The sequence below is a fragment of the Corvus hawaiiensis genome, chromosome 6, assembly GCF_020740725.1.
Source record: "Corvus hawaiiensis isolate bCorHaw1 chromosome 6, bCorHaw1.pri.cur, whole genome shotgun sequence".
Classification (NCBI taxonomy): domain Eukaryota; kingdom Metazoa; phylum Chordata; class Aves; order Passeriformes; family Corvidae; genus Corvus; species Corvus hawaiiensis.
In genome coordinates this window covers 1998631-2020698 of record NC_063218.1, presented here as the reverse complement: position 1 = coordinate 2020698, position 22068 = coordinate 1998631, and the positions used below count along the sequence as shown (strand labels likewise).

General features: G+C 42.6%; 1 protein-coding gene across 1 annotated transcript; it reads right to left on the bottom strand.

The window, feature by feature from the left end:
- Positions 1-1077: 1077 nt before the first annotated feature.
- On the bottom strand, positions 1078-21635 carry KLHDC1 (kelch domain containing 1). Its single transcript, XM_048307132.1, has 13 exons — positions 21266-21635; positions 18846-18916; positions 17290-17407; positions 16588-16706; positions 15043-15121; positions 14113-14196; positions 13180-13263; positions 8494-8552; positions 6498-6610; positions 5999-6071; positions 3010-3094; positions 2401-2453; positions 1078-2040 (listed from the first exon to the last, which is right to left on the bottom strand). The coding sequence occupies exons 1-13, from the start codon at positions 21365-21367 to the stop codon at positions 1866-1868; spliced, it is 1215 nt and encodes a 404-aa protein (XP_048163089.1). The 5' UTR covers positions 21368-21635; the 3' UTR covers positions 1078-1865.
- Positions 21636-22068: the final 433 nt, after the last annotated feature.

Here is a 22068-nt window from a genome sequence, read left to right as displayed (position 1 = left end):
CCAAAGTTCATCCTGGGGGCATCTGAACACCCCAAAATTCACACTGAGGGCACCCGTACCCCCCAAATTTAACACTGGGGGTTCCTGAACTACCCCAGAATTCACCCTGGGGGTACCTGGACTACCGCGAATTAACATTGGGCGCATCTGAATCCCCCAAATTCGCATTGGGGGCATCTGAATAACCCCAAAATGAACATCGGGGGCACCCAAACCACCCCAAATTCACACTGGGGACACTTGAACCCACCAAAAATTAACACTGGGGGCATCTCAACCTCCCAAAATTAACATTAGGAGCATCTGAAGCCCCCCAAATAACCATGAGGATATCTGAAGCCCCCAATTTCACACTGGCAGCACTTGCACCCACCCCAAAATTAACATCGGGGACTCCTGATCAACCCCCAAATTAACCTTGGGGGCACCTGAACCCACAAAAATTAACACTGGGAGCACCTAAACCCCCCAAATTCATATTGGGGGAACTTGCACACACCAAAAATTAACACTGGGGCACCCAAACAACCCCAAAATTAACCCTGGGGGCACCTGAACCCCCCCAAAATTAACAGGGGAATCTGAAACCCCCGAAATTCACATTGGGAGCATCTAAAGAACCCCAAAATTAACCTCAGGGGCACTTGAACCTCCCCAAATTAACCATAAGGGCACCTGAGAAACCCCAAAATTAAACTTGGGGGGCACCTCAGCCCTCCCAAAATTAACCCTGGGGGCACTTGAACCCAACAAAATGAACCTGGGGGGCACCTGAGCCCTTGCAAATTAACCTTGGGGGCATCTGAACCCACCAAAGCAATCCCAAACCCCCAAATCAAACCTTGGGGGCACCTGAATCTCCCCGAAAATCAAACCTTGGGGCTCAAGGGGGCATCTGAACTCCCCCTCCCCAAAAAAGGAGGGGAAGGAGTTCAGCACATAAAATGAGGCTGTTAAAATACCCAGTCACAAAACTGCCTTTTTGATACAAATGTGCTCCCCCCAAATCTCTTTTCCCCAAGTAATTAATTTTTACAGATTGCAAAATCATCAGAAACTTGTCAAAATGCCTCTTGATTCAACTCTCTATAAAATTTTAATGACTGTGCTCCTGTTAACTAAATATTTGAAACAGAAAAATAACCAGTACTACATTTGCCTTTTTTTTTTTTTTAAACAATAAATAAGCAACTTGGTTGGTTCTTTTTTTAAACAAGAATGAAATAGAAACTTTGCACATCCAAAATACAATATACAACTTATTTCCAAAAGGACTTCCTGATGGCAGAAACATTAAAACCAGGTGATGAACGGAAGTTTTCCTATAGAGACCAGGTGATGTTGCTCGTTGCAGCTTTTTCTTCCAAGTTCCACAATTCCCTGATGGATTTTCCTACTTGGAGCATGAGGTGTGGGGCTCCATGGGTGGATTTTGGTCAGAGGCTGGTGGAATCAACATTTGGTGGTGGTGGTGGTGGCAAATTCGTTACCTTTAGGACTGACAAACAGTGAGTGTCCCCAAGACACCAAGCTGAATTTATCTTTTTGGGAAGGCTGATGGGATAAGGCCAAGGAGGATTTTTAGACTTAAACCATGTTTTATCCTGCTGAAATGCATCATGTCCCCTTCCAAAAGAACAGGTTGCGTGGGCTGTATGGTCAAGACCACGACAGCAGAGGTGAACAATTATCTAGAAATGAAGTTGTATCAGTTTTCCGTAACGCAGGAAACAAGAGATTCCCATAAAAAGGATTTGCTGTCAAACTTCACTTAAAAACCCAGCTTAACACAGAGCTGTTCTGGAACAGCAGCAAAGTTCACTACCAAACCACTCTGAGGTGTCCCATTATCTCCCTGCCCTGGTTCATGTGGAGTGGAGCTGGCTTTGTCTCTCAGTCTCAGCTTTCCTCTCCTGCCTGTGGGTCATGGCAGCCCAAAAGGTGATTTTTTTCAGCACTTCCTGCAGAAGTTTGGATGGCAAGCAGGGAATTTGGTTCTCCAAGAGAGCTGCATTCTTCCCAATGCAGTCAAGACACAGCCTGAGGAAGGAAAACAGAAAAAGGAAAAAAAAAAAATTCAAGTAAATGGTTTATATTCTAACAAATGACACCTAATAAAAGCTGGTGATGTGCACTAATTACAGGTGTTAATTACAGGTGTTGTGGGTGCACATGCAGGGAATTACACAGCACCAGTGATTAAACTGCTGTGCAGCATCACACACTGAAGGGTTCAAGAATTTCCTGAGGAGGCAATTGGGTATTTTACCCCATTTCTGCAGGAGTACGTGGCTGAAACACCACCTGGGATAGTGGGAGGTGTCCCTGCCCATGGAACAGGATGGGATTTGATGTCCCTCCCAACCCAAACCATTCTGGGATTCTGTAACTCCAACTCACCTGAGCAGGGAGTAAGGTTGAGTCTGAAATATCAACAAATCACTGCAGTGACCCTGAACAACAGAAAAATGAGAACCATTAGAATGGCAAACAGCTTCTCTACCTCAGGTATTTTCTAGATTAATGTCACATTTATTACCACGTGCATGACTTACAACTGATTATACCTGACTAACTATTTAGAAGGAATCTGAATTACAAATTCCTTTTTATTCTCTCCGTCCAGAAAGCCTCAGGTGGGGACTCCTCAGTGCAATCAGTGGTGTGTAAATTATAATAATTTTCTCAGCGATGTGTAATTTATAATGGTTTCAGTTACCAAATTGAGCCAAGGTCTCAATCTGGTTTTTTTTTTTTAATTAAAATCCTATATAAAAATATATTTATGAATTGATTTGCTCAGAGATATTTTGGACTCCCTGTTCCTGGAAGTGTTCCAGGCAAGGTTGGAAGGGGCTTGGAGCAACCTGGGATAGTGGGAGGTGTCCCTGCCCATGGCAGGGCGGTAGATTAGATGGACTTTAAGGTCCCTCCCAACTCAAAGCATTCCACGATTTTATATCAATTATAACTATCCCAGTGATGGGATTTATTGTTCAGTTTACTGACCGTGTCCATAAAAAGCAAATCATCTTTGCTGCCACCAAACACCATCACTTCTCCCTCCTGTCCAAGGCAGGCTGTGTGCCACAACCTGGAAATAAAACCAGAAACACAATGAGTGCCCAAGAAACAAGGAGTCGTGTGTTATCAGCAAGACCAAGCCATTATTTCAGAGGTAAAAAATAGTACCTTAAAATATGTCACTTGTTTGTTTAATAATATAAAAGGAGAGAGCAATGTGACTCCCCACCTCATGAGAGTTATTTTCATACAGACCAATGTATTTTGTCATTATTTGACTCTTCTGTACTCTGGGCATATAAACTTTGTCTTACTTATCACCACAGTGGAAAATTTTTAGACAACTCTACAAACCAAGCTTTTGCCAAGCTTTTCCTTTGGCAATTTTCCACTTTCTTTGATTCAGAAGTACAAATCTCATGGCTTTCAGACTGGGGGGTTCTCAGTACTGACACAGATCCCAGAGCACTTGGATCTCCAGTTATCCTGTTGCAGTCTCACACTTCCCCAAAAGATTCCTGGGATCACTTTCTGTGAGTCGATGACTTACATCACACCAAGGAAGTTTTATGATACACAATAAAGACCCCACAAAAGCAAAGCCTGACTTTATAATCTTGTTTTCACAAAGCTTCTGCCCTTTCAGCAGCCACCCCTTGTGAGATTTATTTTTCACCATCAGATTTTTCTGCTGGTCTATCACCACTTCTGATCGGTTTTAGAGCTACTGAACCAAAATCAAATGCACCACTGAAGTTTCATGCAAAAATAAACGTTCCCCCTTTCTTTCTCCATTCACATCAGTCCTTAGGAGGTACCTCACCTTTTCCCTTCCTCATACCTGTGGACAGATCTGTCTCTGCCTGATCTGCATTAGGGAAACTCTGGGCTTGGTCACGGAGAACACTGGGAAGCCTTTCCTGCCTTGATTCTGGTGACATCCTAGCTCGCAACCTGAGGCTTTTCCTACTGCCTGAGAGTTTCTGTCCTCCCATGGGCTGCTCTAACTTATCACCTAAACATTCTAACAGAGCACATTATTGAAATCACACAGGGCTCTTCCAGCTACAGCAACAGCATTACATGGGAATGAAAACATTGGGAATCCAGGAGTTAAACAGTTTGTTCTCTATTTAAACCCAGCATGCAAAATGTTGGCTGAAGTACAACTGATGGACAGAAAGAGGAACAGTATTTTCTACCAATTCAGCATCACCCGAGAAGGCAGTTTTTTTAGAAATTACTACAACTGAAGGTTGAAGGAAATTATTCTCTTCAGAATTTAGGGAGGGATTCAGAGCTGCAGAAGCATCAGGAAAATACACCAATGAAAAGTATTACAAAAGAAGAGAAATATATAAAAGAAGTACACATGTATGTACTACTGCCCTGCACTTTAAGTCACAGGAGCAACTGAACTGCCTTAAAGCTCTTCCAGCTGCAGAGACCCTGCAGTAAATACAATTATGGCAAAAGTACTTCACACTTAACAGTTCAATGTACAGACAGGTTTTTTGTATGGCTCCTTTGATCCAGGTTTCCAGGAGCTATTCCAAACCCACCTGGACACATCCCTGTGTCACCTGCTCCAGGTGACCCTGCCTTGGCAGGGGGTTGGACTGGAGGATCTCCAGAGGGCCCTTCCCACCCTAAGATTCTGTGAGTTCCTGAACAAGGTTAACGAGGTTTTGGGGTTTGGTTGAAGGAGGGGAGGTCCTTTACTTCTATAAAGATTGAGGTCAATGAAAGGTGCTCAGCCCTAAAACCCAAATCCCAAAATCCTCAGGTGGTGGAGACCCATGTTTGGAATTGAGGGAGCTCAGAGACTCCTGCCAGGATGTGACCCAAAGGCTCTGCTCCCTCAGGAGCCAGCACAGCCAGGACACAGCTCCACTCCTATCCCACTGTGGGATCTGCCCTGGCATTGCCTGGGAACCACCCCGGGGGGCTCAGGAGCTCCTGATCCCAGCCCCACTGCAGAGCAGGGCACAGAGGTTACTGAGCTGCTGCTCCTGGGGCTGCTCCCCAGCACATCCCAGCCCTTCCTGAGCCTTTTCCAGTAAAAATCATGTCACAGGGAAGGTTTAGGAGATTAAAGAACTGAACACGGACCCCTGGCTGCTACTGATGTGCTGTATTTAAGGACTCCTCAGCCCTTAAATAAAGATCACAAAAAGAAAGTATCAGTAATCATAAAAAGAAATCATCAGTTAATCATAAAAAGAAAATATTCGGTGAGGCTGAGATCTGAGTTTATTTGGGCTTGAAAGAGTCTGAAGTGTAAGAAAGCAGAGAAGTTGGTTTAGCTGTGGCTGTTGTACTTAAAAGACAGCCCAGAACGGTATAAAATGGGAAAAAAATGAATGGAGATGAAGATATTTCAGTAACAGACACAAGGCAGGAAGCAGACCAGAACTGGACATTTTTGTATCAGAAAAGAACGACAGAAAATTGTGCTGAGAATTCCTGGGTGAATGCAGAGAATGAATTCAATGAAAACCTGAATATTTACTATCTAGAGCAAACCAGTGCAACAGCATTGAACTTAGAAACACAGATAATGCTTCAAACACTGTTAACACTCAGTTTTGCTTTTGAACCCTGAAATTTGCATCAACTTTTTCATGGTTCTCTCCTCCCCTGTGTCTAAAAATGCATCAACATTAATCAGCTTTTATTATTCTCCTTGGTTATTAATTCCACAAATTTTTATGGTTTTGTTTATCTAACAATAATTTGGCTACAGAGCACCAGGTTAGTTGGACACCCAGATCCTTCATCACAAAAACATCTTTTCATGCAAGTAAGCATCAGTGATAACAGAAACACAAATACAAAATGAGGTATGAAGGCAAATAAGATGTTAAAGCAAACTATTCAACCACACTGCATAAAAATACTGTTCAATACTTTAAAAATTGGTTAATTTTTAAACCTAATACAATTTCAGCACACAGGATTTATGTTTCTGTACCTAGGCCTGCTCTTAGGCAGATGGGTGAGCTGTTTCCATCCATTTGTTGCAATGCTGTGGATCCAACCATCACCTACAATGTAAGAACACTCATTAGTGGGGTTTTGGGGACCAAGAATTACCTTTTTTTTATCCACACAAACAGCTCTGTGTTCTAAGAGCATGTTTTTTATTTAGCTAACAGTAACATCATCACTTCATGAAGCTGCATCTTTTCCCTCTTTGTAATTTAGTGTTGTCACAGAACCCTCACTGCACTGAAATCTGGAATTAAAACACACTTAATCTTTCTTTTGGGTAAACTGAGAAAATCCTCCCAGTGGATTTATCTGTAAAATTATTATTATTTTTATTTGTCTTAAAACTATTTTTGCTACTTCCAGGTTTTTTCATGAAAACAAGTTGCCTTTTCTACAAAAGGAACTCCTGTAAGACTATCCCACACCCTGTCTGCATGAGTTGAAGTGCACAATGGAATAATAATCTCTACATTACTTACTCAAAGGAACATTATCAGAGCTTAGTCCACCAAAAAGGAAAAGTCTGTCATCCCCTATGGGAGTCAGCGTGTGCCAGGAGCGATCTCTGGGTTTCTCTCCACTGATATTAATCCTGGGTGAAATAAAGAAACAAAAACCCCCAAATTTTCAAATGAAGCTGAAAATCAATTTGGCAGAAAATTTCAGTTTGTCCTAGAACAACTTTGGGTATTTCCCCAGTGAAAAACCAGATTAAATACCCAAATAAACTGCATGTACATGTAGGGAAACAGTTAATTGAGAAAAAATTTCATGAATCCTCAGGGGCCTCTCCACTCCAAGGAAAATGAATTTAAATGACACAAGAATCGTGGCTTTGCCTTTCATCCCAAAGCCACCAGCTCTTCAACCTTCAACTTTGAAATAAATATTAGTAAAGAGGGGATTTCCTAAGTACAAAACAGATGTAGGTTTATTAGAATCTCATATCATCAAAATGCAGATTTGAAATCTGTTCCAGCTGAGCTGCTTTGAAATTGATTTTATTTTAGCTGGGTTTGCTTGAGAATGTGAACAGTAAAGATGCTGATATCCCAAAAAACCAGTTTTGGTTGTTTTTTTAACTCCACTTTCCTGAGGTAACACCTCACACACAGATGTGAGCTCAGCCTGAGCAGTGCAGACACCCATCTGAATTCCCTCTGCACCCAGTGAAGAAATCCAGGTCCTGACAAACCCAACTGGGATTTATTGTCCGTGGCTCCCTCTGGAGCAGCTGCCCCGTGCCCAGAATTGCCTTGGGTGAGGACTGGAGGGATTTCCCTGCTGGGAATTGCTGAGTTTTCCCTCTGGAGGCAAAGGCTGAGGGATCAGAGAGAATTAAACAGGGATTGCGAAGTGCCCTGCTAAATTTGGCACTGAAGTTGAGGCCAAGTTGCAATGTTTGTTTGAATCCAAGTGCCTGCTTTGGAAAAGAAGCTTCTAAAATTGGCCAAGGGGCAGCCTGGGCTTTGATGGTTAAAAAACCCCATAAAACAGATACTGATCAGTGATAAAATTTCAATTTTCATGCACAAGAAATGATCCCACTACCAGAAATAACCTGATATTGAACGACAATTTAGTAGAGCTCAAGGTAAGGAAAGCAACTTCTGGGTAGTGGCAGCTAAAATAAATCTTGCAATCTCCTGCTGGCTGATAATCCTGGGTTAGTGGGTTCATATTATGCAGTTCCTTAAGAAAGCTGTGTAGAGTTGAGTAAGAAAAAAAACTTGGCTGGTTAGGAAATAAAATCTTAATTTACTAATAATTATTTATGGGCTCCTTTTGTGATTAAGAGATGAAATACATAACGAATAAATATGAACACTTTATCTCCTGTGAGGTGCCAACAGCAGCACACACTGTGAAAACTCTTTTTTCTCCCCAATAGCTTAAATCTTTTTTTTTTTTAGTCTTAAATCGCTCTTTTCAGTCTCTCAAAGACTCTTTGCAGAGATGCTGCAATAGCTGAACAGAAGATTCCTAAATTTACAGGGATCCAAGTCTATACCAAATCATGGATAAATCTTACAAGCTATTCTTGGATCACAATACAGAAATAACTTGAATTTTGGAAAAATCTTCATTTTTTAGGATTTCCTCGTCTTTTATGGAAGAGGCCCTTTCCCAATTTGTGCTGTGATTAGCTCAGCTACAGACAGTAAACCCAGCATTCAAAAAGCCCTCAAACCTGGAATTCCATATGGATAAATGTACCCAGCCTGAAAATGAGGGTGTTAAATCACTCCACGCTGTGCTTTAAACAGCGTCATCAACGCTTTGGTGCAGAGCAGGAAAAGCTTAGTAACCACCATCAAATTAAATTCAATTGAAATCACAACCTCGCAGCTGTTAAAGCAGTCCCCAAACCCTCATTCTCCTCTTGGAAAAGCTGCAGGAATAGGCTCTGGAACTATTTAACAATATGTTTCCATCTTCTAAATTCAGTTTGAAGTGTTACAGAGGCAAACCTACCTTCCAGACCAAGTCCAAGTGTCTAAATTCAGGCAGTGCAAATCATTCATTCTGGTTTGCTAAAACAAAGAAATAAAATCCCAGTCGGGTTATTTTAAGCAAACAATAAACAAAGCATTTCAGTGAAGCCTTCCTGGGACAGAATATTCCAAGTACCAATATTTTGAAGAAATCTGTACCCATGTGCCTTAATATAAATCTGAATTATGTGGCAGATGAAAAGCTTTTCTCCTCACAAAAACCATGCAACTCTCAGGAAAGTGCCTGTCAGGAATATTTCCAGTCATGCAACAGCACTGTGGGGCCAATTTTAGCTTTTAATAGTGAAGAACTTTGTTATATTTATCCAATTCCTGCAAATGTATTTAACTTCCATCCACAGAACTCCTGGCAGGGAAATGCAGAAGGTGTTTTACTCTCCTATTGTTGCCTCATGTTATTTTTCTTGACATCGTGATCAGAAGTTTGTATCCTCCTGTCTGGCCACTACTCCTTGGAGTATCCTGGTAGTGCTGTACTCAGTATATTCCCATTAAAAGTCCATCATTGTCTGTGCTTTTCCCTCTTTTCCTTTTACAAAGTGATCACCAGCAAGGACAAGGTTTTAGGACCCTTTAGCATTTGCCATAAAATCAAATCAGAAATCCTTCCACTTGCTTATCTGCCTGTGATTTGAGATGGAGGAAATCTCTGACTGCCTTGGGGGTGGTGAAGGTGATAGAAGGATTTCCTTGCTTGACTGGCAGCTGTGATTCCCCTGGGGACTACAAAAAACATCTGGGAAGTAGGGAAATGCATCTTGCCTTACCTTCCAACTCCTTTTCTCCCTGGGCAGTCCATAGATCTATTAGAAAAAGCCTTTCTCCAGCTTGCAGATCCTCTGAGGCAGAACTAGGCTGAAAGCAGTGGTTTTACCCCTAGGAGGGAGTCTGAGGGACTTCCAGAGCTGTCCAGCAGAGCTCTGGGAAGTCTCTCAGGGATTTTGGGGAACAGCAAGGTTTTCAGGAATGCTACGGCCTCCTCTGCCCAAGTACTGCAAACCCTGCTGTCCTGGGAAGGGAATGGTAACCAGCATTTTGGGATGCCTTTGGAGAGGGCAACAGGATAAAGACAAGCAGATTGTGAGGGTTTGGGGCATTGCCTGAGACATTTAATCCCTCAAGAGGGTGATTAAAAACACCAAAGTGTGGTCCAGCTGACAGCCAGGGGAACAGATCTGTCTTCCATGACAAGTCTATCCAGTTTCCTGCTCCTTCTGGTGGCTTTGAAGGGGATGAAGACCAAAACATCCAAGCAGAAAGCAAAATGCGCTTGGGATCTTCTGCACTCCTGGGGAAAACCCAACATCCTGGCCTCTACAACTGAAAATATTCAATCATATTGGAGTAATTCGATTTGATATGAATGGTATCTAGCAAAGAAAGCTGCTGTTATGTTGAAATTTAAGGTTTCAAGAGGATCCTGTTTGAGACCTCCTCGCTGACCTTCCTTTCCTAGGCATTGGGTAGAAGATGGAGAAGTTCTCAGTTTCATGGTGCCTGGGAAATCAATGTATTAAATTCTTTACATTCTCATGATTCAACAGCTGGACAGATGCATAATTACAGCAACCTCACTTTGAATTCAAAACACCACCAGCTGGACAAGATTCAGGCCTTTAACATGGCTTTAACAAATAAAAGCACCTTTCCACCCAACCCTTCTTTGAGAAGCTGGAAAGAACACAAGTTTATGGGATCATCACTTGCCACACAGTTCTCCTGCATTTCTGTTTCCTGCTGTATTTAATCATTCTGCTGCCAATCCTAAAATGATTCTCAATTGGCTTAAGAGCACCAAGCCTCCTAAGAGGGTTTGCATTTCCCTTTGAGCTACGAGGGCTCCTGAGACATCCTGCTTATCTCGGGCAAGTTCATTTCTCTGCAGCCCAGTGCACGTTAAGCAGGACCTGCTTTGTCTCAGGATGAGCACGATGAAAGGCTTTAAGGGTGACATTATTCACTGCTGGGACAGGGAATTCTGCAGCTCTCCCTCCTGCATTTACAATCAAACAGCTATTCCAGCTCCAAGCTTTGTCAAGAGAAGGATTGCAGCTCCAGGAATCTTCTGAGCTTTGCTGACAGGAGGGGTAACACAAAATATAAACATGCTTACATTAAGGCACCAGATGTGTGAAGAGCTGCTGCAAAGACTTTGGTTTATTACTTCATTCTCAACATGAAAATTTTCCACTTAAATCAAACATAAGACTTGCATCAACTTCTGGACTACCTCTCCTTCCTTCCCACTTTCTCCCATTCCTGTTTTGCCAGGGGCTTACCTGAAGGAACTGAGTCCACATAACACTTCTGAGCCTGTTTTCAAATGATTCCTGGTACAACTGATTCTCATCATCACCATCATCATCATCTTCTTTTACCAGTTCTAGCTCCAAGTTTGGAAAAAGGTGCCCTTTCCTCCCAGAAAGATGAATAGGAGAAGCCTCATGACACTTCCTGGCCCTTTCTGGTTCCTTGCAGAGCCTTTTCCCTGGGAAGATTTGTATTATGGTGAACTAGAAGGAGAAGGAGGAGCAGAGCAACCCCGTATTTGCTCCTTAATTTCTGGAGAAAAGCAAAACTTCATCCTTTGGGGAGGAATTACTGCTGGCGTCAGGAAATTTAAGTGTTTTTCTGCTGTCTTTAGCTTTCTCGTTTCATGACTCTCATTAATTCCTCAAGCCCCACTGAATGTTCCCTCACCTTTTTATGTTTCCTTCCATTTATTTCTAGGATAGAAAATGGATCAATAATAATCACCAAGGTGAAAATTACACTCGCTGCTCTCCTACAGAATTAAATACAGCTTTCCACAATTTCACTCTTCTCTGACACACTTTCCCAAGTGGTTTCACTGAAATTTGGCAAGTTTTTAAGGAAGCTGAAGAGAAAAACCTTTTCAGATCAGAGCCTTCTGAATCCTGTAGTGTCAAACAGAGTTAAACAGAAGCCTGAGGGCAAATCCTCTGAGGGCAGATCTAATCATGCAGCAGCACAGTGGAGGAATGACAGGTGAGCTCCAGCTAAATTGTAATTTCACTTGCAGAGGCTGCATGAAACCCCAGCTTGAGTTACAGAGCAGTTCAAGAGTGCAGCAACCTTGAGGTGAGCACAGAGCCCTCACTGACAAATCCCTGAGGGAAGGAGGCTTTGGAAGTGTTCAGGAATAACTGGCAGGGCAGGAGGGCCTGGGCTGCACCTTTGCATCTTCTCAGCTGGGTTCTTTCCCCTCTCAGCTCCCTGAGTGGGGAGCAGGACTTGGCTGTGGTCAGCAAGGGTTCAGTTACGAGCACAGAGAACAGAGCAAGTGCAGGGCAGAGGCACAGGGCTCACTTAGAGCATGGATAACCCTGATTTTTCAACCTCTTCTCCAATCTCTTTATTTCCATCAGTTATTTGCAAACCCAGTTTGTCCAGACCTACAGCTCTGGAAGGTGCTGAGTGCAGCTCTCTCAGGCTTGAGCAACAATTCCAGAGATCAAAGGTCACATAATGGCAAGAACAAACAGGATCAATTTTCATTACTTTCTTTTCTGTTTGCTCTGGAAAGGCACTTAAATAAAAACCTCCTGCAGTTGTGGGAAGCCATTGAGACTGGAAAGTGGCTGGACATGGTGTGGTCACTCTGCCCCTGTTTGGTGGGTGGGGCTGGTTTCTGTTTGAGCAGCAGGAGTGGAAGCACTGCAGGTTTGCCAAAGCAATGTCACAGCAGGAAAAACAGGGAATGGGGAACAAAGTGCAGTTTTACACTGCTGTTTGCCAGGACGTGGGAATACAGGGCGTGAGGCTGTGGCAGCTTTCCAAGGTGGAGTTGGCACACGTTCACCGTGGGGCATTCCCAAACTAATTCCTTCTCTTGTCTAGAACAGAACTACAGGAACTCAGCACTGGGGGCTTTCAGAAGCTTCTTCACTGTCACTTTCTGGAGTAGAGATAGAAAACATCCAGGCTCATCCTCTAGCTGAGTAGGATTAAAGGCTCTAAAATCAGCTGTAGTGAAAAGAGCTAAAGACTTAAATTAAAAATAAAATACAAGAGTGCACAGTAACTTAAACTGGGAGGGTTTTAACTTGCCTTACAGAATCTCTTCTTATATTAATGCTTCAGCAGAGAAGAACTGAGTAGAAAATCTCCTTTAATTAGCACTGGAGAATTTCCAAGTGTTGCCGAGAGGTTTGAGTATCTCCTTGCTTACCAGGGGTGGCTTCATGTTTTTTAGGTACAGATAATCAGGGGGGTGATGCCTATGGCTTTTTTAAAAGAGTCAGGAAGAGTTAAAATCACACAGCCACAATCCAGGCCTAAATTAAATATGCAGAGATTGCATCCTTTTGTCTATTACCTCTTCCAGACATCTGTATTTCAGTCACTTATGTGCAAAAAAGGGCAAAATTAAATTATAAAGCCAACTCGAATCTGTTATTTACCATGTAGTCATCTATGTTTTACCTTTTTTTGGGACAATCATTAACATTACAGACAGATATACTCTTCTTTTTGTAGAGGGTGATGACAAGCAGCATCCTGGATTCAAAGCCCTGAACATCCAGGTTAGGCCAAAGACATTTGGGATTTTTTTCCTACTACAAAATGAAAAAGAAATAACTCCCAGGAAAATAATATGACTGCCAAGAAAATATTTAATTACCAGCACTCGTCCTCCAAAGATGTAACCTTTATTTCCCAGCACAGCACATGTATGAGCTGCTCGAGGCTGAGGTGGATCTCCACCCTGAAAGAACCAAAATAACCCTTCAGAACATCAGCAAATCTCCTGGACAGTTGTATTTTCTGATGTACAAATCATCAGGAACTGCCACTAAAACCTCTGGAAATCACATCTTAAAATTTGATGTTATATCCACATGTCAAGAAGTCCTCCCAGTGTAAATCAGAACTGAAGGTGGCAAAACTGGCTTTTACTTTGCAATGGTAATTTTAGTTTTTGCATTTGGTTTTATAGGAATTTTAGAACATCTTGTAAAGACCATAAAATACTGTCAGACACTCTTTAAAATATACAATTTCTACTGAGTTGCTACATAAACTCACCTGGATTTTAGGAACTTTATAGAATATTTTCATCTCCTCTCATCTGTGACAGGTTATCCATGTTAATTGTACATGGATACAGTTTTCCAAATGCATGGGGCCCCTCTGCTCTGGAGCCAGGCTGGGAGAGCTGGGGGTGCTCACCTGGAGAAGGATCCAGGGAGAGCTCAGAGCCCCTTCCGGGGCCTAAAGGGGCTCCAGGGGAGCTGGAGAGGGACTGGGGACAAGGGATGGAAGGACAGGACACAGGGAATGGCTTCTCACTGCCAGAGGGCAGGGATGGATGGGATATTGGGAATTGCTGGCTGTGAGGGTGGGGAAACCCTGGAATAGAATTCCCAGAGAAGCTGTGGCTGCCCCTGGATCCCTGGAAGTGTCCAAGGCCAGGCTGGAAGGGGCTTGGAGCACCCTGGGATTGTGGAAGGTGTCCCAAATTACTTTTGCCAGCATCAATGTCTAGAGCACAGTAATTATTCAAAACTCAGTAAAATCACAATTATGTCAAGAGATGAGACTAAAAACCACTCACTCGAATTGTTGGTTGAGACCATGTCTGTGTGGTTGTATCAAAAACATGAACATCATTGTGCCATCCCCAGAATATCTGTCCTTCCTAAAAAAGAAGAAATTAAAAAAAAATATTTTATTTAAAAATCTTTCTGCTTATTGAAGGATACAAACCTAGAAGGGATCTGTTAAAACAGAGAATAAACTAAAGTAGTTTTAATTTCATTAGAAGATGTGGTGATATTTTTAATAATGCTGCAGCAGCTTAGACTCAGTTGAAGGTCAGCAGTGCTCAGGGATGTTCAGGCTGGTGACATCTGAAAATTGGCTTTGGGCCCCAACATCAGACACTGCAGCAGACAAATTTCACCTTCTCAATTTTATTGTAACACACTGAGAAATAAATAGATTGTAAAAATACTAATTCCTGTATGTCAACCTTTACCATTTGATATCAGGAGCTTCCTGTCAATGCTCTAATCAGTCATCTTTGTATTAATTAGATGAAATTACTGTAGGAAAGTTGATAATCCAGGTGCCTTTCTGGAGAACAAATTCAATAAATTAACTAAGAGTATTTGTCAGTTAGACTTGGGAAGCTACAAATACCCTGGTGTTACTTCAAAGAAATAAATCACATAATTTTCTGGGAGTTCAAACTTTAAATTATACTTTCAGATTGAAATCCCGCCTTTTTCCTGCTTTGACAGCATTTAATTCATTGCACTCCAAGCCCAGCACTGGGAACCTGGAATATGTGGAACAACCACCACTCCCAACGTGCAATACCTGGAATTTCAAATCTTAAAAGATTCCCAATTTGCATTTCTGCTGATGCTACAAATAAAAGAAAAACCAGACAAATTTTCATACTCATCAAGGATGATGAACAGGATCTTTTTTTCCTCAATCTGAAAGGACAAATCAGTGGCAATGGGGACAAATCTCTTACCCAAAATGCATCGTGGACGTCGAAACAATCACTGAGCTCATTGTGCTTCCTGCAGCCATAACCCCCAAAATAGATTAGCCTGAAACAACAACAAAACCAGTTCACTGAGCTGCTCTGTAAACAAGATTAAGATGACTAAGCTGTAATAATTAATATTTTGGGTTACTACTGCACTAGCAATAATATAAACAATGAAAACATTTTGTGTTGTACCTGATGATGCAAACCCTGATGAGGTGAAGGTCACAGCTACACCCTCAACAAACCTGACTGAAACTCACACAAGGAAATAATTCAAGACACCTCAAAGTCTCTGTTCCTCTCTCCAAAGTTTATTTGAAGTGCTGTTTTCAGGCAAAAATGGGAAATAACACCCAGGACAGTGAAATGCCCCCTTCTGCTCCAATTCCTGCCCTTCTCCAGTGAAATTCCTGTGTTCCTGCTGTATTTTCTTGCCAAAGGTTGTACACAGATGTTCCCAATGTTTGTCCCACAGATGCCTGGGACATAAAAAAATCTTTTTTTTTTGTCTTAAAATGAGATTTTTCAACCAAGCACTACTGAAATCTCCCATGGCAAGGATCCTCACACACTTCCCAGGCCAATATTCCACCCAGGAAAGGGCCATCCGTAAGTAATCCATTTTAAATGGAAAGGTTCCACTCTATCATCTAAAAGAGGTGATTTTCTCAGCATGCAGATGACCCAATACTCTGAATAAATGCATTTGGTTTTGAATGATCTCATGTTAACAGCTGGGGAGTTGTTCAAATATCTGTATTTTCCTATCTCTTGCAGTTAAATGAGAATTACAAAACCAAGATACAGCACCCAGGGGCACTGCACAGCTTCTGCAAAACCTCTTTAGATGTGGAGTCCAGAAAGAGATAAATCATTTCCGTTTGATAATGTTCACTATATATCATATTCTGACTTGTTTGTAAGAGCTTTAATAACAAGTCACTGACATGGCACCTTCTCGTGATCACTTATGCCTCATTATCCAACATTTTCCATAATAAACACAAAACTTGGAGTATTTCTGTTTAGGCAAACTCTGTTTATTTTCTAAACACGCTCAGTCACTTTTGCACCACAAATGTCCAGGCTGACTCAGTTCTTGCAAGACAAAGAAAATCACTGAAATGCCTTTGGAACTGTCAGCTGTTAAAATCCTTGAAAAGATACTAAATGTATTTATTGCAGGTAATAATTTAATGCTTAAAATAATGAATAGAACAGAGAAAGTGATTTCTATACTGATTTTTAATGTGTTAAAACCATGAAATAGTGCATAGTGACTTTCTAAAGTCTCAAAGCATTCCACAAACTTTCCCTAAATATTCCAACCCTCTCCTGAAGTGGGGTTTTATTTACCATTAATTCAGCTCACATGTGAGGAAATTCTGGTACAAAGCTGTTAGAAAATCCTACAGCAAGTCAAGCTAAAAATTAGAGTTTCCTGCATCCCAAACCTCTGTTCTCTTCACTTTTTAACACTTTCTCTCTGCAATTAACACATGTTAAATATTTTTCACATGTTACCTGTTCTTGTACACCCAGCAGGAAAGTTTGTCACGTGGTGTGGGAGGTTGACCTTTAAAATTTGTGATTTTTTTCCACCTGTAGGTTCCAGTTTTTGTTCTCAAATTGACGTAATACAGCTTGAAAGGAAAAAAAAAATTACAATGTTTTCAGCATAAAGCACAAATCACCACCAGAAAAAACAACCCACCACCCCCAGAAGTCAGGAAATAAAAGAGGAACTGGCAGTGAGCTTACAATGGCAAACACACCACAAAAACGAAGTTAAAGGGGGAGAATTGGCAGCAAGTTTGATGAGAGGCTCCATTTCACTGATTTTCTAGTCAGGAATGAACTCTGACTTCATTTATATTAAATGATAAAACAACTGATTTCAGCTACTTTGTTAATTCAGTTTTCAGTTACAAGGAAAAGTGGTAGCTCTATTTTAACCTTAATTATTACCTGATCATTTAAGGCAGTGAATTGCTATCAAAGAATAAAAATAAAAGTTATATTCAGAGATTACTCTCAAGGTTGTCAAAATATTTTTTTTAAAAACTAATTGGGAAAGCACTCGCATAAATACAGAAAGTTTTAGAAAAACAAAGCTTTTCCTCAAATTTCTCTTTAATTCAAATACAAATACATCAGATAAACAACAAGGTCAGTATTAGTACTTATTAAAATCAAATGTTATGGAAAAAAAAAAGACTACAATACCCGATTACTGTATCCTTTATCATCAAATCCCCCAAAAATGTACAGCTTCCCATTGATGCTCGCCCCACAGCTCCCTGACATGGAGGTGGGTAACTCCCCTTCCATCAGGTGCATTGTCCTGCAATTTAAAAAATACATTAAGCCCCTTCAAATCTGCCAAAATGTAACAATCCCAAATAGATTTATTCAGAATTTTTACACTTAAAGGGTGAAAATACAGTTTGGGCCATAACTAGGATTAGGAACTACAGCTGAAGTTGGGCTCCTGTGGTGGAAGAGAATTTCCAGGTGCATATTGTGTGTTTATAAAACATTTTGATTTTCTGAAGGTGAAATTTAAATTAGAAGAGCTTTAGTAGAGCTGACACATTAATTATTCAAAGTCTGGAAATACTATTAACTCCAAGAATTCCTGAAATGAGAATCTGGCATTGCTGTGATTCAGAAATGGAAAACTGAGGCTCCCTGCTCCCTCATTCCTGCTGTGCCCTGCACTCAGCTACACGTGTACAGCTGTCTGTGCTGAGAAGAAGCAGATCCTGGTTAAATATAACCCTGAAAAAAAAGTTATATTTAACCCAGATCACTTTCCTGATCCCAGTTCCCTGTGAGCACAAACTGCTGGACTGGGACATCAGGGAAAACCAAGGGAGGGTCAGGGGGCTTTGGGCAACCCTGTCCCACAGGAAAGAGACAGCAAAGCATGGTCTGTGTGTGGAAGGAATTGGGGGAAAAAAGAGAAAAGAGGGGGGGAAAGGGGGGAAAAGTGGGGGGGACATAGGGGAAAGAAAAGGAGAGAAAGGGGGCAGGAGAAGGGGGGGGAGAAGGGGGGAAGGGGGAGGGAGAAAGGAAAGTGGGTAAAAGGAGAGGGAAAGAAGGGAAAAGGGGGAAGAAAGAAAGAAATGGGGGAAGGAAGAAAGAAAAAGGGGGAAGAAAGAAAAAGGGGAAGGAAGAAAGAAAAAGGGGAAGGAAGAAAGAAAAAGGGGGAAGGAAGAAAGAAAAAGGTGGGGAAGAAGGAAATAAAAAGGGGGAGAAGAAGGAAATAAAAAGAGGGAGAAGGAAACAAAAAGGGGGGGAAGAAGGAAACAAAAAGGGGGCAAGGAAAGAAAAAAGGGAGGAAAAAAGAAAGCGGAGGGAAAGAGAAAAAGGGGAAGTTCTGAGTTATTTTTGAGTTGCAATGTATATGGAATTAATACCAAAAATAATACATAATTGTAACCAGATCAAGAGCCCGAGTTCCCAGTGTTTAACTGTTCTAACCTAAAAGTTAATGCATGAAAAACTAAGGCAAAATAAACTGCCAAGTAAATGCACCTGTGCTAACAGAGCCTTGAGCCAACCATTTCCAAGGTTCCCTTGAACACAATAATTAAGACTTCAGCAATGAATGTGTTTCCTGGAGTTAATTTGCCAGCACAGCTCTGTCCTTCAGTGTTTACATTAAACACCTGCTATTTAACGTGAGCAAAGTCACTGAAGCCTTTTCGCTGCAGATCAGTGACACCTCTGCAAAAATCAGCTTTAGGTAATAATTAAATATAAATGGTGCCACTTGCCATAGCCCACTGTCCATGTCATAGATCCAGAGCTCATCGCTGGGCAGATAAACTTCATTTTCTTCAATTGACTGAAAGAGGAACGTGCAAATGTTAAATCAGTTCTGCTTTCCACACCATACATCTGAACACGAAATGCCAAGCCATGTTACTTAGCAACACTGAATAATCTTAAGGAAATCAGCTACCAGAGCAGAAGTCACACCCCAGTGTTACTGCTCTGAGCATAAAACTAATTTATTTTTAAAATAAACAACTGAATTCCTCCTCGGGACCGCTCAGTAAAGGCACAGATTGACCAACTTAACATTTTGCCAAAAAAAAAAAAGATGTGCAACAACATCAACCAGATTTGAAGCTGCTGAATTAAAACTCGTTTTAGATACTTTTAATCAGGAGCCATTTCCATTGGCATAGTGGAAAAATGTAGAATAAAAAAAATAGAATATAAAAAGTGGACTGAAAACACAAAAAGTTACTTGCAGCAGCTGAAGGGAGGAACTTGAAAGACCAAAATGTCAAATATACAGGAGAAAATTAATTCCTCTGCGGAAAAAAGATTTATGAAGACTCATGAACAGAGATCATTAAGAAAGAAAAATAATTTGGGAAATAATGATGAGGAAAAACAACAAACAGGACAAGGAAGCCCAAAAAAATGCAATACTCATGCTGAGTAACAACTACAGCATTAATTATTGCCTTGGCACTCAAAAGAAATTAAAGCCTGGCAGTGAGTAAGCAGCCAGAGTCAGTAAAGAAATAAAAATAGGATCAAAATTAAACAAATGTGAAGAAGTTAAATACAAACCTGAAATGTAGTTAGTGACAATTCAGTTACTGATATTGATTGCCTGCCTTCAACTGATGTTTTATCACAACTTTCTCACTCTGCCAGGTGCCAAGCAGGCAGGTACATCCTATTTTTGGTACATTTATTCTGCCAGGTACCTCTGCTCTGGTGTTAAACGCTCCTGGCAGCTTCTGCAACGTGCAGAAGTTGACTCAATTTAATCTGGATATGTCAGAGGTCGAGAATTTGCTCCAGAAGCAGCCCTGAGCAAATACACCGATGCCAAAAATAAAGTTTGCTGGGCCGGAGTCACCAGCAACACGTGAAAAATGATTTATCTGAGTAAAGGGCTGCTTAAAGAGGAACAATTTTCATAATATTCCCAACAGATAAATACACAAAACTACTCAGAACATTTGCAAAGTTTATCTGCTAAACTTAATACACATTTTCTGTTTTAAATGTCCCATGAACGCACAATTTTTTATTAAAAACCCCTTGAAAACATAGTGCTCGTTAGTTCAACCTCAGCTTTAAAGACCAGAGCACAGAAAACTATTAAAGATTACCAGTGATTTGGGGGATATTTAGTTATACAGAGTATTATGGAGTTTAAATCCAGGACTCTCCAACTAGAGTTCTTTGGTCGAGTATGGAAGGACAAGCTTTGAACATTTTAAAGTTACCTTAGCCAACGAAAAATATAGATAGGATAGACTATGAAACATGTTTATAGAAATAAGAGTTTCCACCTGATAAAGACCAGGAATTACACCAAGCACAGATATTTTCAGTTTTATGGCAAATGTGCACAGACAGATAAGATGAACAGATAAATGTAAACAGAAAAATAACAGATAAAACTAAGTGGATGTATTTAAGGTAGTATCATTTTTAGCTTTCTTCTGGGTTGAATTCATAGAGCTAAAAGACACGAGGATTTACTTATGACAGAATCAGAAGTGTTCTTTCAATGAAAAAAAAAAAAAGTGGGTTTTAGCCTGCCACCAGCTTGTTTTCGAGGTGACAGCAGTGCTTTCTACAGGAGGAAAACACAGTGTACGCACCACACAGCTACTAATAAATAAAAAAACGCGGGGACTCGGCAACAAGAACATGAATTACATCCTGGAAAAACTGAGCCACAAATGACAGCCGTTAAGGCTTGAAGGGAGACGCGCTCTGCGCAGAGGAACGAAAGGCACGTTGGAAGGGGACGGGAGCGAACCGGCTCCACCAGCCCGCCCCACACGTGCTCCGTGACGGAGGCGGCTGCAAACGGGGCAGGAGGAGGGCGCTGATCGCGGACTCCCCGCGCAGGGAAGGGGCCGCGGGACGAGGCGCTCGGAGCGGCCCCCGCCCGTCCCCTCAGCACCGTCCCCGCCGTCCCCTCAGCACCGTCCCCGCCGTCCCCTCAGCGCCGCCATCCCCTCAGCGCCTCCCGCCGCCATTCGAAAGGCGCGCGGCCGCCGCAGCCAATCAGCGCCCGCGCCGCAGCCCCGGGCGCCCACCGAGGGCTGAGGGGCGGCGGGGGTCCCCCCTGCCCCGCCCGGGGCTCCGCTCCCCGCGCCCGGAGCTCCCTGCCGGCGCTCGCTCCCGGCTCCCGTGCAGTCCTCGCCCGCCTTACCACGTATCCTCCCCACACGTAGAGAAAGTTCCCATCCACCACGGCACAGTGGCCGCTGCGCTCCTCGGCCACGCAGAACTGATCCGCGGGGTCCGCCGCCATCTTGGGGGGGGGGGAGGAAGAGGAGGAGGAGGGAGGAGGAGGAGGAAGCGGCTCGGCTGCCTCAGGGCTCGCGTCCCGCCACCGCCTCCTCCGGGTGAAGCTGCGGCTCCGCCGCCGGTCGCTCTCCTGGGGCGGACGGGAAGCGAGGAGGGTCCAAAGTGTGGGGCGGCACCCGGTGCGGGTCGGGGTGGGAGCGGACGGAGAGTACTGCGCTGCCCCCGGTGCTGGGCAGCAGTGCCGGGCTGAGGTGTGAGGCGGAATAAACCGTGCGGGAGGATGTGAATAATGCGGGAGGATGTGAATAATGTGCGCGAGAGGAGGAAAGAAGCACCGAGAATAGGAGAGCTAAGCACAGACCACAGGGCAAGAAGGGAAGGAGGAGCTGGGTCCCAAAGTGGGACGGGGTTTAAGACTTTGGACAAGGGAGTGATGGACAAGGGGGAATGGCTTCAAACTGACATAGGGCCGGTTTAAATGGGATATTGGGAAGGAATTCCTGACTGTGAGGCCCTGGCAAAGGCTGCCCAGAGAAGCTGTGGCTGCCCCTGGATCCCTGGAAGTGCCCAAGGCCAGGTTGGATGGGACTTGGAGCAGTCTGGGATAATGGAAGGTGTCCCTGCCCATGGCAGGGGGTGGAATGGGATGGGCTTTAAGGTCCCTTCCAACCCAAACCATTCCATGATCCTGTGGATTCTGTGATA

Excerpts from the sequence above, each read along its gene's own strand:
- KLHDC1 (XM_048307132.1), bottom strand. The coding sequence starts at position 21,367 with ATGGCGGCGGACCCCGCGGATCAGTTCTGCGTGGCCGAGGAGCGCAGC. Across the intron at positions 16,707-17,289 it reads ATAAAGGATACAGTAATCGG|CTGTATTACGTCAATTTGAG; the intron begins GTATTGTAGTCT and ends TTTCCTTTCAAG. Across the intron at positions 14,197-15,042 it reads ACGTCCACGATGCATTTTGG|GAAGGACAGATATTCTGGGG; the intron begins GTAAGAGATTTG and ends CTTCTTTTTTAG.